Raw genomic sequence first — 15924 nt, forward strand, 5'->3', positions numbered from 1 at the left:
CAGTCCCTCTTTTCAGGCTGTGAACAGCCTTTAAACACTCTGCAGGGACTCCTAGGGATAACGAGCCATAGTGGTGAAATAACAGCTTCCACGAGAGGAAAGCAGGAGCAGAGCAGGTGACCAAGTGCCCCAGAGGGAAAACTACCGGTTAATATAAAGATGACAGCTTGAGGTTCAGCACCCCAGCCGGAAGAAAATGTGGCTCCGTCTAGATCCCACCTGCTGGCCCATAGTGCTGTCCTTTGGAGCTGTTGGGCCTGCCATCTCACACAGGGGAACTGCACCTTTGCTGGTTTCAGAGTAACAGCCATGTTAGTCTGTATTCGCAAAAAGAAAAGGAGTACTTGTGGCACCTTAGAGACTAACCAATTTATTTGAGCATAAGCTTTCGTGAGCTACAGCTCACTTCATCGGATGCATCGAAAGCTTATGCTCAAATAAATTGGTTAGTCTCTAAGGTGCCACAAGTACTCCTTTTCTTTTTGCACCTTTGCTGTGGCTGAGGGAGCAATGCAGGTCTTAATTACTGTCTACTTTCTGCCTATAGTCTAAATCAGCCGCGAGGTCTAACAAACACAGCCACCTTTCACCTGGAATCCATAGTCAACCAAACACTCAGCTGGGCCCTCTCTCACTATCACTATCTGAAGATCTGTTCAACACCCAGCGGGTAAATTGAGACAAAAGGGGTCTGGATCCAGTCCAGCCAACTGCCCCCCTCACAAAAAACTAGTGCTCTTGGCTCTCCAGCCTCCCTGCCAGGCTACCTCCTACTTCTGACTCACTAGGGCATTCCCAGAACTCTCTGGCCATTGGCCCTTTTCCCACAGAGCCTGGAAGCCAGACTTTGTGGATCCCTGAGCTTTCCTCCCACCCAAGGACTGGATCCCTAGATCATGCCCTAATCCACCCCCTGGTAACCCCTGTTGTGAATTTGTTCCTGGCAGAACACCATGTACAGAAGGCCGTGTTCTGACAGACAGCTGGGCTGGAAGCTGCTCACTCAATCATCTTTCTCCAGCTATTTCATTAGAGCTCAATCTGCTTCGCTTAACAGAGAGAGAAGCTTCAGCGATGACTTGATCACAGCCTATAAATAGCTACATGGGGAATAAATATTTAACAATGGGATCTTCAGTCTAGCACACAAAGGTCTAACATGATCCAATGGCTGGAAGTTGAAGCTAGACAAATTCCGACTGAAAAAAAGGTAACTGAAAATTATGTAGCCGGTTGTAAAAATTTAACAATGAGCATAATTAACCATGGGAACAATTTACCCAGGGGTCTGGTGATTCTCCATCCCTGGCAATTTTTAAATCAGGATTGGATGTTTTTCTAACAGCTCTGCCCTAGGAGCTTTTATGGGGTAGGTTTCTGGCCTGTGTGAAACAGGAGGTCAGATGATCACGGTGGGCCCTTCTGACCTTGGAATCTAGGACTCTCCCACCATTTCTGTAGCTCAAGCAGCTGGACATGGCACATACAGGCTTGTTTTTACCATCCCAGCACTGTGTGCCTGAGCTGCTTTTAATAGCTACCCTGGTCTTCTGGGGTTGAGGTTGCTGGTATTTCTTACCCTTAACGTGCCTGTGTTTTGTCTGGAAGTTTCTTTAGGTTTTTTTTTTTAAATGATTTAGAATTTATCAGTGAGAACAGTCAGTGCGGGGGTCTTTAACCCGTCATGGTCTAAGCGGGGCTCTCTAACTCTACCAGGTTCCCAGGGAACACTGAGTAGGGAGCCTGGGGACAGACGGCCTGAGGCCTCACTTCTGAGGAGGCCTCTTAGAGGTTAGAGGGTTGCTGAAGCAGAGTCAAGCCATGTGGGAGTCCAGGGGAGCCTGAGGAAGAGCAGAGAGGAACGGGATCCACTGCAGGAGCGCGGCCAAACCCCATCGCCCCTAGCGGCTGAGAAGTGCACTTATGAAGCATGCAGCTGCTGTTTCTGACACCTTGCCAGTTGTTTTGTTGTTGTCTGTTTGCAGCTGGTTGGAAAGGATGTCACCATCCAAGCAGCCAGGAGAAAGCAGGACCTGGTGAGAGAGGTGACATGGTGAGATTAATTAGCCGTGTGTCCTTCTCAGTAGAGGATGTTTTGGCAACAGGCCAAAGATGAGAGGCTTCCCACAGGAAAGACTTTAAATGTGTGCTTGAAAAACTGCTTGCTCCTTCATCCCATTCTTGAATTTTTCAGGGGACTCCTTTGGGTCCAGAATGCTAGGAGGTGGTTGAGGGAACTGCTGTAAGCCATTAGGTAGGGTCCGTGGTAAACTGACAATGTTAAAGCATGTGTGATTTGGAGCAGTGGTTCTCAACTTTTCCAGACTACTGTCCCCCTTTCAGGGGTCTGATTTGTCTTGCATACCCCCAAGTTTCACCTCACTTACAAACTAGTTGCTTACAAAATCAGACATAAAAATACAAAAGTGTCACAGCCACACTATTACTGAAAAATTGCTTGCTTTCTTATTTTGTCTGTATGCTAGTGCTTTTTATGTAGCCTGTTGTAAAATTAGGCAAACATTTAGATGAGTTAAGGTACCCCCTTGGAATCTATGAATTTATTAATTTTGTTAGAAAAATAATTTAAAAACGGAGGTGGTCGAGAATTTTTGGGTCAACCATTTTTCATAAGAAAATGCTGATTCATCAAACCTGAAAACCTTTGTGGGAAAAGGTCAGTTCTGACAAATGTCTTGTTTTGAACATTTTTTGGAAAAAATGCTTTTGAAATTGTCGGAATGAAAAATTCAACTTTTTTGGTTTGGAACGATGTTCTGTTTCTAAATGTCAACTAAGCAGAGTAAAAATGATAAAAATTAAAAAGGTCAAAATTGAAATGAAACACTGAAATTATTGAAACAAAACAGTGGGATTGACGCAGATTATTGGTTTGGCAAAAAATTTCGAGATTGTAACTTTTCATTCTGATTTGGGAGAGGACATTTTTTTGAAATCTCAGCATTTTTCCCAGGACAGGAAACCGCTTTCCCTCCCAGCTCTAAAAATGACAATGGCCATCCTCAATTTGGCAGCTTGGTTGGAATGTTCTTTATCCCCATTCGATGTTCTTCCCCTGTCCCTGAGGGCTTGTCTATACTACCTCTTAAGTCGAAGTAACTTATGTTAGTGACCATAATATAATAACATTTAACATTCTTGTGGTGGGAAGAACACCTCAGCAGCCCAACACTGTGGCATTTAATTTCAGAAAGGGGAACTATGCAAAAATGAGGTTAGTTAAACAGAAATTAAAAGAACAGGAGTACTTGTGGCACCTTAGAGACTAATAAATTTATTAGAGCATAAGCTTTTGTGGGCTACAGCCCACTTCATCGTATGCCTAGAATGGAACATATAGTAAGATATATACAGATAAGTTGGAAATTATCATACAAACTGTGAGATGCTAATTAGTTAAGATGAGCTATTATCAGCAGGAGAAAAAAACTTTTGTAGTGATAATCAAGATGGCCCATTTAGACAGTTGTGACATCTTCATCATCTGGACCCATGGAAAAGAAGCCCTTGAGGAATTCCACCATGATTTCGACAATTTCCATCCCACCATCAACCTCAGCCCAGACCAATCCACACAAGTGGTCCATTTTCTGGACACTACTGTGCTAATAAGCAATGGTCACATGAACACCACCCTATACCGGAAACCTACTGACCGCTGTACTTAACTACATGCCTCCAGCTTCCATCCAGGACACACCACACGATCCATTGTCTACAGCCAAGCTGTAAGATACAACCCCATTTGCTCCAATCCCTCAGACAGAGACAAACACCTACAAGATCTCTATCAAGTGTTCTTAAAACTGCAATACCCACCTGCTGAAGTGAAGAAACAGATTGACAGAGCCAAAAGAATACCCAGAAGTCACCTACTACAGGACAGGCCCAACAAAGAAAATAACAGAACGCTGCTAGCTGCCACCTTCACCCCCAGCTAAAACCTCTCCAGCTCATCATCACAGATTTACAACCTATCCTCAAAAATGATCCCTCACTCTCACAGATCTTGGGAGACAGACCAGTCCTCGCTTACAGACAGCCCCCCAACCGGAAGCAAATACTCACCAGCAACCACACAACAAAAACACTAACCCAGGAACAAAAAGAAAAGGAGTACTTATGGCACCTTAGAGACTAACCAATTTATTTGAGCATGAGCTTTCGTGAGCTACAGCTCACTTCATCGGATGCATACCGTGGAAACTGCAGTAGACATTATATACACACAGAGACCATGAAACAATACCCCCTCCCACCCCACTCTCCTGCTGGTAATAGCTTATCTAAAGTGATCATCAAGTTGGGCCATTTCTAGCACAAATCCAGGTTTTCTCACCCTCCGCCCCCCCCCCCCCACACACACACACAAACTCACTCTCCTGCTGGTAATAGCCCATCCAAAGTGACCACTCTCTTCACAATGTGTATGATAATCAAGGTGGGCCATTTCCTGCACAAATCCAGGTTCTCTCACCCCCTCACCCCCCTCCAAAAACCACACACACAAACTCACTCTCCTGCTGGTAATAGCTCATCCAAAGTGACCACTCTCCCTACAATGTGCATGGTAATCAAGGTGGGTCATTTCCAGCACAGATCTAGGCTTTCTCACCCCCGCCTGCCCCGGGGAACACACACACACACACATAAACTCACTCTCCTGCTGGCAATAGCTCATCCAAACTGACCACTCTCCAAGTTTAAATCCAAGTTTAACCAGAACGTCTGGGGGGGGGTAGGAAAAAGCAAGGGGAAATAGGCTACCTTGCATAATGACTTAGCCACTCCCAGTCTCTAATTAAGCCTAAATTAATAGTATCTAATTTGCAAATGAATTCCAATTCAGCAGTTTCTCACTGGAGTCTGGATTTGAAGTTTTTTTGTTGTAAGATAGTGACCTTCATGTCGGTGATTGCGTGACCAGAGAAATTGAAGTGTTCTCCGACTGGTTTATGAATGTTATAATTCTTGACATCTGATTTGTGTCCATTTATTCTTTTACGTAGAGACTGTCCAGTTTGACCAATGTAAATGGCAGAGGGGCATTGCTGGCACATGATGGCATATATCACATTGGTGGATGTGCAGGTGAACGAGCCTCTGATAGTGTGGCTGATGTTATTAGGCCCTGTGATGGTGTCCCCTGAATAGATATGTGGGCACAGTTGGCAACGGGCTTTGTTGCAAGGATAGGTTCCTGGGCTTGTGGTTCTGTTGTGTGGTATGTGGTTGTTGGTGAGTATTTGCTTCAGGTTGCGGGGCTGTCTGTAGGCAAGGACTGGCCTGTCTCCCAAGATTTGTGAGAGTGTTGGGTCATCCTTCAGGATAGGTTGTAGATCCTTAATAATGCGTTGGAGGGGTTTTAGTTGGGGGCTGAAGGTGACGGCTAGTGGCGTTCTGTTATTTTCTTTGTTAGGCCGATCCTGTAGTAGGTGACTTCTGGGAACTCTTCTGGCTCTATCAATCTGTTTCTTCACTTCCGCAAGTGGGTATTGTAGTTGTAAGAAAGCTTGATAGAGATCTTGTAGGTGTTCGTCTCTGTCTGAGGGGTTGGAGCAAATGCGGTTGTATCGCAGAGCTTGGCTGTAGACGATGGATCGTGGGGTGTGGTCAGGGTGAAAGCTGGAGGCATGTAGGTAGGAATAGCGGTCAGTAGGTTTCCAGTATAGGGTGGTGTTTATGTGACCATTGTTTATTAGCACTGTAGTGTCCAGGAAGTGGATCTCTTGTGCGGACTGGACCAGGCTGAGGTTGATGGTGGGATGGAAATTGTTGAAATCATGGTGGAATTCCTCAAGGGCTATTACCAGCAGGAGAGTGAGTTTGTGTGTGTATGGGGGTGGGGGGGGTGAGAAAACCTGGATTTATGCTGGAAATGGCCCACCTTGATTATCATGCACATTGTAGGGAGAGGTTTCAGAGGAACAGCCGTGTTAGTCTGTAGTGGTCACTTTGGATAAGCTATTACCAGCAGGAGAGTGAGTTTGTGTGTGTGGTTTTTGGAGGGGGGTGAGGGGGTGAGAGAACCTGGATTTGTGCAGGAAATGGCCCACCTTGATTATCATACACATTGTGAAGAGAGTGGTCACTTTGGATGGGCTATTACCAGCAGGAGAGTGAGTTTGTGTGTGTGTGTGTGGGGGGGGGGGGGGGCGGAGGGTGAGAAAACCTGGATTTGTGCTGGAAATGGCCCAACTTGATGATCACTTTAGATAAGCTATTACCAGCAGGAGAGTGGGGTGGGAGGAGGTATTGTTTCATGGTCTCTGTGTGTATATAATGTCTACTGCAGTTTCCACGGTATGCATCCGATGAAGTGAGCTGTAGCTCACGAAAGCTCATGCTCAAATAAATTGGTCAGTCTCTAAGGTGCCACAAGTACTCCTTTTCTTTTTGCAAAGACAGACTAACACGGCTGTTACTCTGTAACCCAGGAACCTATCCTTGCAACAAAGCCCGATGCCAACTCTGTCCACATATTTATTCAAGTGACACCATTATAGGACCTAATCACATTAGCCATGCCATCAGGGGCTCGTCCACCTGCACATCTACCAATGTGATATATGACATCATGTGTCAGCAATGCCCCTCTGTCGTGTACATTGGCCAAACCGGACATTCTCTATGCAAAAGAATAAATGGACACAAATCTGACATCAGGAATCATAACATTCAAAAACCAATAGGAGAACACTTCAACCTCTCTGGCAACTCAGTAAAAGACTTAAGGGTGGCAATTTTGCAACAGAAAAGCTTCAAAAACAGACTCCAAGGACAAACTGCTGAGCTTGAATTAATATGCAAACTAGATACCATTAACTCAGGTTTGAATAGAGACTGGGAGTGCCTGTGTCATTACACATATTGAATCTATTTCCCTAAGTTAAAAGAAAAGGAGTACTTGTGGCACCTTAGAGACTAACCAATTTATTTGAGCATGAGCTTTCGTGAGCTACAGCTCACTTCATCAGATGTATACCGTGGAAACTGCAGCAGACTTTATATACACACAGAGAATATGAAACAATACCTCCTCCCACCCCACTGTCCTGCTGGTAATAGCTTATCTAAAGTGATCAACAGGTGGGCCATTTCCAGCACAAATCCAGGTTTTCTCACCCTCCACCCCCCCACACAAATTCACTCTCCTGCTGGTGATAGCCCATCCAAAGTGACAACTCTTTACATAATCAAGTCGGGCTATTTCCTGCATAGATCCAGGTTTTCTCACATCCCCCCCACCCCCATACACACACAAACTCACTCTCCTGCTGGTAATAGCTCATCTAAACTGACCACTCTCCAAGTTTAAATCCAAGTTAAACCAGAACATCGGGGGGGGGGGGGGGGGTAGGAAAAAACAAGAGGAAACAGGCTACCTTGCATAATGACTTAGCCACTCCCAGTCTCTATTTAAGCCTAAATTAATAGTATCCAATTTGCAAATGAATTCCAATTCAGCAGTTTCTCGCTGGAGTCTGGATTTGAAGTTTTTTTGTTTTAAGAAAGCGACCTTCATGTCTGTGATTGCGTGACCAGAGAGATTGAAGTGTTCTCCGACTGGTTTATGAATGTTATAATTCTTGACATCTGATTTGTGTCCATTTATTCTTTTACGTAGAGACTGTCCCGTTTGACCAATGTACATGGCAGAGGGGCATTGCTGGCACATGATGGCATATATCACATTGGTGGATGTGCAGGTGAACGAGCCTCTGATAGTGTGGCTGATGTTATTAGGCCCTGTGATGGTGTCCCCTGAATAGATATGTGGGCACAATTGGCAACGGGCTTTGTTGCAAGGATAAGTTCCTGGGTTAGTGGTTCTGTTGTGTGGTATGTGGTTGTTGGTGAGTATTTGCTTCAGGTTGCGGGGCTGTCTGTAGGCAAGGACTGGCCTGTCTCCCAAGACTTGTGAGAGTGTTGGGTCATCCTTTAGGATAGGTTGTAGATCCTTAATAATGCGTTGGAGGGGTTTTAGTTGGGGGCTGAAGGTGACGGCTAGTGGCGTTCTGTTATTTTCTTTGTTAGGCCTGTCCTGTAGTAGGTAACTTCTGGGAACTCTTCTGGCTCTATCAATCTGTTTCTTTACTTCTGCAGGTGGGTATTGTAGTTGTAAGAAAGCTTGACAGAGATCTTGTAGGTGTTTGTCTCTGTCTGAGGGGTTGGAGCAAATGCGGTTGTATCGCAGAGCTTGGCTGTAGACGATGGATCGTGTGGTGTGGTCAGGGTGAAAGCTGGAGGCATGCAGGTAGGAATAGCGGTCAGTAGGTTTCCGGTATAGGGTGGTGTTTATGTGGCCATCGTTTATTAGCACTGTAGTGTCCAGGAAGTGGATCTCTTGTGTGGACTGGACCAGGCTGAGGTTGGTGGTGGGATGGAAATTGTTGAAATCATGGTGGAATTCCTCAAGGGCTTCTTTTCCATGGGTCCAGATGATGAAGATGTCATCAATATAGCGCAAGTAGAGTAGGGGCTTTAGGGGACGAGAGCTGAGGAAGCGTTGTTCTAAATCAGCCATAAAAATGTTGGCATACTGTGGGGCCATGCGGGTACCCATAGCAGTGCCGCTGATCTGAAGGTATACATTGTCCCCAAATGTGAAATAGTTATGGGTAAGGACAAAGTCACAAAGTTCAGCCACCAGGTTAGCCGTGACATTATCGGGGATAGTGTTCTTGACGGCTTGTAGTCCATCTTTGTGTGGAATGTTGGTGTAGAGGGCTTCTACATCCATAGTAGCCAGGATGGTGTTATCAGGAAGATCACCGATGGATTGAAGTTTCCTCAGGAAGTCAGTGGTGTCTCGAAGGTAGCTGGGAGTGCTGGTAGCGTAGGGCCTGAGGAGGGAGTCTACATAGCCAGACAATCCTGCTGTCAGGGTGCCAATGCCTGAGATGATGGGGCGCCCAGGATTTCCAGGTTTATGGATCTTGGGTAGTAGATAGAATATCCCAGGTCGGGGTTCCAGGGGTGTGTCTGTGCGGATTTGATCTTGTGCTTTTTCAGGAAGTTTCTTGAGCAAATGCTGTAGTTGCTTTTGGTAACTCTCAGTGGGATCATAGGGTAATGGCTTGTAGAAACTCGTGTTGGAGAGCTGCCGAGCAGCCTCTTGTTCATATTCCGACCTATTCATGATGACAACAGCACCTCCTTTGTCAGCCTTTTTGATTATGATGTCAGAGTTGTTTCTGAGGCTGTGGATGGCATTGCGTTCCGCATGGCTGAGGTTATGGGGCAAGTGATGCTGCTTTTACACAATTTCAGCCCGTGCACGTCGGCGGAAGCACTCTATGTAGAAGTCCAGTCTGCTGTTTCGACCTTCAGGAGGAGTCCATCTAGAATCCCTCTTTCTGTAGTGTTGGCAGGGAGACCTCTGTGGATTAGTATGTTGTTCAGAGGTATTTTGGAAATATTCCTTGAGACGGAGACGTCGAAAATAGGATTCTAGGTCACCACAGAACTGTATCATGTTCGTGGGGGTGGAGGGGCAGAAGGAGAGGCCCCGAGATAGAACAGCTGCTTCTGCTGGGCTGAGAGTATAGTTGGATAGGTTAACAATATTGCTAGGTGGGGTGAGGGAACCATTGCTGTGGCCCCTTGTAGCATGTAGTAGTTTAGAAAGTTTAGTGTCCTTTTTCTTTTGTAGAGAAGCAAAGTGTGCATTGTAAATGGCTTGTCTAGTTTTAGTAAAATCCAGCCACGAGGAAGTTTGTGTGGAAGGTTGGTTCTTTATGAGAGTATCCATTTTTGAGAGCTCATTCTTAATCTTTCCCTGTTTGCTGTAGAGGATCTTGATCAGGTGATTCCGCAGTTTCTTTGAGAGCGTGAGGCACAAGCTGTCAGCATAGTCTGTGTGGTATGTAGATTGTAATGGATTTTTTACCTTCAGTCCTTTTGGTACGATGTCCATCTGAAATTGTGTAAAAGCAGCATCACTTGCCCCATAACCTCAGCCATGCGGAACGCAATGCCATCCACAGCCTCAGAAACAACTCTGACATCATAATCAAAAAGGCTGACAAAGGAGGTGCTGTTGTCATCATGAATAGGTCGGAATATGAACAAGAGGCTGCTCGGCAGCTCTCCAACACGAGTTTCTACAAGCCATTACCCTATGATCCCACTGAGAGTTACCAAAAGCAACTACAGCATTTGCTCAAGAAACTTCCTGAAAAAGCACAAGATCAAATCCGCACAGACACACCCCTGGAACCCCGACCTGGGATATTCTATCTACTACCCAAGATCCATAAACCTGGAAATCCTGGGCGCCCCATCATCTCAGGCATTGGCACCCTGACAGCAGGATTGTCTGGCTATGTAGACTCCCTCCTCAGGCCCTACGCTACCAGCACTCCCAGCTACCTTCGAGACACCACTGACTTCCTGAGGAAACTTCAATCCATCGGTGATCTTCCTGATAACACCATCCTGGCTACTATGGATGTAGAAGCCCTCTACACCAACATTCCACACAAAGATGGACTACAAGCCGTCAAGAACACTATCCCCGATAATGTCACGGCTAACCTGGTGGCTGAACTTTGTGACTTTGTCCTTACCCATAACTATTTCACATTTGGGGACAATGTATACCTTCAGATCAGCGGCACTGCTATGGGTACCCGCATGGCCCCACAGTATGCCAACATTTTTATGGCTGATTTAGAACAACGCTTCCTCAGCTCTCGTCCCCTAAAGCCCCTACTCTACTTGCGCTATATTGATGACATCGTCATCATCTGGACCCATGGAAAAGAAGCCCTTGAGGAATTCCACCATGATTTCAACAATTTCCATCCCACCACCAACCTCAGCCTGGTCCAGTCCACACAAGAGATCCACTTCCTGGACACTACAGTGCTAATAAACGATGGCCACATAAACACCACCCTATACCGGAAACCTACTGACCGCTATTCCTACCTGCATGCCTCCAGCTTTCACCCTGACCACACCACACGATCCATCGTCTACAGTCAAGCTCTGCGATACAACCGCATTTGCTCCAACCCCTCAGACAGAGACAAACACCTACAAGATCTCTGTCAAGCTTTCTTACAACTACAATACCCACCTGCAGAAGTAAAGAAACAGATTGATAGAGCCAGAAGAGTTCCCAGAAGTTACCTACTACAGGACAGGCCTAACAAAGAAAATAACAGAACGCCACTAGCCGTCACCTTCAGCCCCCAACTAAAACCCCTCCAACGCATTATTAAGGATCTACAACCTATCCTAAAGGATGACCCAACACTCTCACAAGTCTTGGGAGACAGGCCAGTCCTTGCCTACAGACAGCCCCGCAACCTGAAGCAAATACTCACCAACAACCACATACCACACAACAGAACCACTAACCCAGGAACTTATCCTTGCAACAAAGCCCGTTGCCAATTGTGCCCACATATCTATTCAGGGGACACCATCACAGGGCCTAATAACATCAGCCACACTATCAGAGGCTCGTTCACCTGCACATCCACCAATGTGATATATGCCATCATGTGCCAGCAATGCCCCTCTGCCATGTACATTGGTCAAACGGGACAGTCTCTACGTAAAAGAATAAATGGACACAAATCAGATGTCAAGAATTATAACATTCATAAACCAGTCGGAGAACACTTCAATCTCTCTGGTCACGCAATCACAGACATGAAGGTCGCTTTCTTAAAACAAAAAAACTTCAAATCCAGACTCCAGCGAGAAACTGCTGAATTGGAATTCATTTGCAAATTGGATACTATTAATTTAGGCTTAAATAGAGACTGGGAGTGGCTAAGTCATTATGCAAGGTAGCCTGTTTCCTCTTGTTTTTTCCTACCCCCCCCCCCCCCCAGATGTTCTGGTTTAACTTGGATTTAAACTTGGAGAGTGGTCAGTTTAGATGAGCTATTACCAGCAGGAGAGTGAGTTTGTGTGTGTATGGGGGTGGGGGGGATGTGAGAAAACCTGGATCTATGCAGGAAATAGCCCGACTTGATTATGTAAAGAGTTGTCACTTTGGATGGGCTATCACCAGCAGGAGAGTGAATTTGTGTGGGGGGGTGGAGGGTGAGAAAACCTGGATTTGTGCTGGAAATGGCCCACCTGTTGATCACTTTAGATAAGCTATTACCAGCAGGACAGTGGGGTGGGAGGAGGTATTGTTTCATATTCTCTGTGTGTATATAAAGTCTGCTGCAGTTTCCACGGTATACATCTGATGAAGTGAGCTGTAGCTCACGAAAGCTCATGCTCAAATAAATTGGTTAGTCTCTAAGGTGCCACAAGTACTCCTTTTCTTTTTGCGAATACAGACTAACACGGCTGTTCCTCTGAAATCTGTTCCCTAAGTTAAGTATCCTCACACCTTCTTGTGAACTGTCTAAATGGGCCATCTTGATTATCACTACAAAAGTTTTTTTCTCCTGCTGATAATAGCTCATCTTACTTAATTAGCCTCTTACAGTTTGTATGGCAACTTCCACCTTCTCTGTATGTATATATATATATCTTCTTACTATATGTTCCATTCTAGGCATACGATGAAGTGGGCTGAAGCCCACGAAAGCTTATGCTCTAATAAATTTGTTAGTCTCTAAGGTGTCACAAGTACTTCTGTTCTATTTGCAGATACAGACTAACACGGCTGCTACTCTGAAACCAGAAATTAAAAGGTACAGTGACTACAGTGAAATCCCTGCAAGCTGCATGGACACTTTTCAAAGACATCATAATAAAGGCCCAACTTAAATGTATACCCCAAATTAAAAAACACAGTAAAAGAACTAAAAAAGAGCCACTATGGCTTAACAACCATGTTAAAGAAGCAGTGAGAGATAAAAAGGCATCTTTTAAAAAGTGGAAGTCAAATCCTAGTGAGGTAAATAGAAAGCAGCATAAACACTGCCAAATTAAGTGTAAACATGTAATAAGAGGTTTCAGAGGAACAGCCGTGTTAGTCTGTATTCGCAAAAAGAAAAGGAGGACTTGTGGCACCTTAGAGACTAACCAATTTATTTGAGCATGAGCTTTCGTGAGCTACAGCTCACGAAAGCTCATGCTCAAATAAATTGGTTAGTCTCTAAGGTGCCACAAGTACTCCTTTTCTTCATGTAATAAGAAAAGCCAAAAAGGAGTTTGAAGAACAGCTAGCCCAAAACTCAAAAGGTAATAACAAAATGTTTTTTAAGTACATCAGAAGCAGGAAGCCTGCTAAACAACCAGTGCGGCCCTTAGACAATCGAGCTACAAAAGGAGCACTTAAAAACGACAAAGTCATTGTGGAGAAACTAAATGAATTCTTTGCTTCAGTCTTCACGGCTGAGGATGTTAGGGAGATTCCCAAACCTGAGCTGTCCTTTGTAGGTGACAAATCTGAGGAATTGTCACATACTGAAGTGTCGTTAGAGGAGGTTTTGGAATTAATTGGTAAACTTAACAGTAACAAGTCACTAGGACCAGATGGCATTCACCTAAGAGTTCTGAAAGAACTTAAATGTGAAATTGTGGAACTATTAACTATGATTTGTAACCTGTCCTTTAAATCAGCTTCTGTACCCAATGACTGGAAGACAGCTAATGTAACGCCAATATTTAAAAAGGGCTCTAGAGATAATCCTGGCAATTACAGACTAGTAAGTCTAACGTCTGTACTGGGCAAATTAGTTGAAACAATAGTAAAGAATAAAATTGTCAGACACATAGAAGAACATAAATTGTTGGGAAAAAGTCAACATGGTTTCTGTAAAGGGAGATCATGTCTTACTGATCTATTAGAGTTCTCTGAAGGGGATAACAAACATGTGGACAAGGAGGATCCAGTGGACATAGTATACTTAGATTTCCAGAAAGCCTTTCACAAGGTCCCTCACCAAAGGCTCTTACGTAATTTAAGTTGTCATGGGATAAGAGGGAAGATCCTTTCATGGATTGAGAACTGATTAAAAGACAGGGAACAAAGGGTAGTAATAAATGGTAAATTTTCAGAATGGAGAGAGGTAACTAGTGGTGTTCCCCAACGGTCAGTCCTAGGACCAGTCCTATTCAACTTATTCATAAATGATCTGGAGAAAGGGGTAAACAGTGAGGTGGCAAAGTTTGCAGACAATACTAGACTGCTCAAGATAGTTAAGACCAGCAGACTGTGAAGAATTTCAAAAAGATCTCACAAAACTAAGTGATTGGGCAACAAAATGGCAAATGAAATTTAATGTGGATAAATGTAAAGTAATGCACATTGAAAAAAATAACCCCAACTATACATTCAATATGATGGGGGCTAATTTAGCTAAAACTAATGAGGAAAGAGATCTTGGAGTCATCGTGGATAGTTCTCTGAAGATGTCCACGCAGTGTGCAGCGGCAGTCAAAAAAGCGAATGGGATGTTAGGAATCATTAAAAAAGGGATAGAGAATAAAATTGGGAATAAAACTTATTGCCCTTATATAAATCCATGGTACGCCCACATTTTGAATACTGCGTACAGATGTGGTCCCCTCATCTCAAAAAAGATATACTGGCATTAGAAAAGGTTCAGAGAAGGGCAACTAAAATGATTAGGGGTTTGGAACAGGTCCCATATGAGGAGAAATTAAAGAGACTAGGACTTTTCAGCTTGGAAAAGAGGAGACTAAGGGGGAATATGATAGAGGTATATAAAATCATGAGTGGTGTGGAGAAAGTGAATAAGGAAAAGTTCTTTACTTGTTCCCATAATATAAGAACTAGGGGGCACCAAATGAAATTAATGGGTAGCAGGTTTAAAACAAATAAAAGGAAGTTCTTCACTCAGCCCACAGTCAACCTATGGAACTCCTTGCCTGAGGAGATTGTGAAGGCTAGGACTATAACCGGGTTTAAAAGAGAACTAGATAAATTCATGGAGGTTAAGCCCATTAATGGCTATTAGCCAGGTAAGGAATGGTGTCCCTAGCCTCTGTTTGTCAGAGGGTGGAGATGGATGGCAGGAGAGAGATCACTAGATCATTACCTGTTAGGTTCACTCCCTCTAGGGCAGCTGGCATTGGCCACTGTTGGCAGACAGGATACTGGGATGGATGGACCTTTGGTCTGACCCAGTATGGCCATTCTTATGTTCTTATGTAGTTCAGGGGTGTGAAAAAATCACCCCCCCCCCCGAATGATGCAAGTCCATACCAGTGCTAAGTTGGCGGGAGACTTTCTCCCACCGACACAGCTTCCACCTCTCATTGAGGTGGAGTAATTATGCTGACAGGAGAGCATTCTCCATATGCGCTACATCAGTGCAATTGTAGTGTAGACTAGCCCAGTGGCTCTCAACCCTTCCAGACTACTGTACCCCTTTCAGGAGTCTGATTTGTCTTGCCTATCACCACGTTTCACCTCACTTAAAAACTACTTGCTTACAAAATCGGACATAAAAATACAAAAGTGTTACAGCCACTATTACTGAAAAATTGCATGCTTTCTTAATTTTAACCATATAATTATAAAATAAATCAATGGGAATATAAATATTGTACTTACATTTCAGTGTGTAGTACATAGAGCAGTATAAACAAGTCACTGTCTGTATGAAATTTGTTTGTACTGACTTCACTAGAGCTTTTTAAGTAGCCTGTTGTAAAACTAGGATAATATATCTAGATGAGTTGATGTACCCCCTGGAAGACCTCTGTGTACTCTTAGGGGTACATCTAACCTTGGCTGAGAACCACTGCACGCTAGCTCTCAGACATCACTGATTTGTATACATGGAGCAGAGTCTGGTAGCATAGAATTATAGAATCATAGATTAGGGTTGGAAGAGACCTCAGGAGGCCATCTAGTCCAACCCCCTGCTCAAAGCAGGACCAACACCCACCAAATCATCCCAGCCAGGGCTTTGTCAAGCCTGGCCTTAAAACCTCTAAGGATGGAGAGTC

General features: G+C 44.4%; 1 protein-coding gene across 3 annotated transcripts in view; it reads left to right on the forward strand.

The window, feature by feature from the left end:
* Nucleotides 1-15924, forward strand: part of GAL3ST1 (galactose-3-O-sulfotransferase 1) — a 47989-nt gene that overhangs the window by 24090 nt on the left and 7975 nt on the right. The window contains exon 2 of one of the 3 annotated variants that reach the window (XM_048821778.2): nucleotides 1058-1210. The exons of 1 other annotated variant lie outside the window; for it this stretch is intronic. In XM_048821778.2, the coding sequence (XP_048677735.2) occupies nucleotides 1160-1210 (51 nt within the window). In that variant the 5' untranslated portion in view covers nucleotides 1058-1159. Of the gene's footprint in view, nucleotides 1-1057; nucleotides 1211-12648; nucleotides 12693-15924 lie in introns of all 3 variants that reach the window. One more of the 3 variants, XM_075120145.1, reaches the window with a different exon arrangement.

The sequence above is a fragment of the Caretta caretta genome, chromosome 15, assembly GCF_965140235.1.
Source record: "Caretta caretta isolate rCarCar2 chromosome 15, rCarCar1.hap1, whole genome shotgun sequence".
In the NCBI taxonomy this organism is placed as follows: domain Eukaryota; kingdom Metazoa; phylum Chordata; order Testudines; family Cheloniidae; genus Caretta; species Caretta caretta.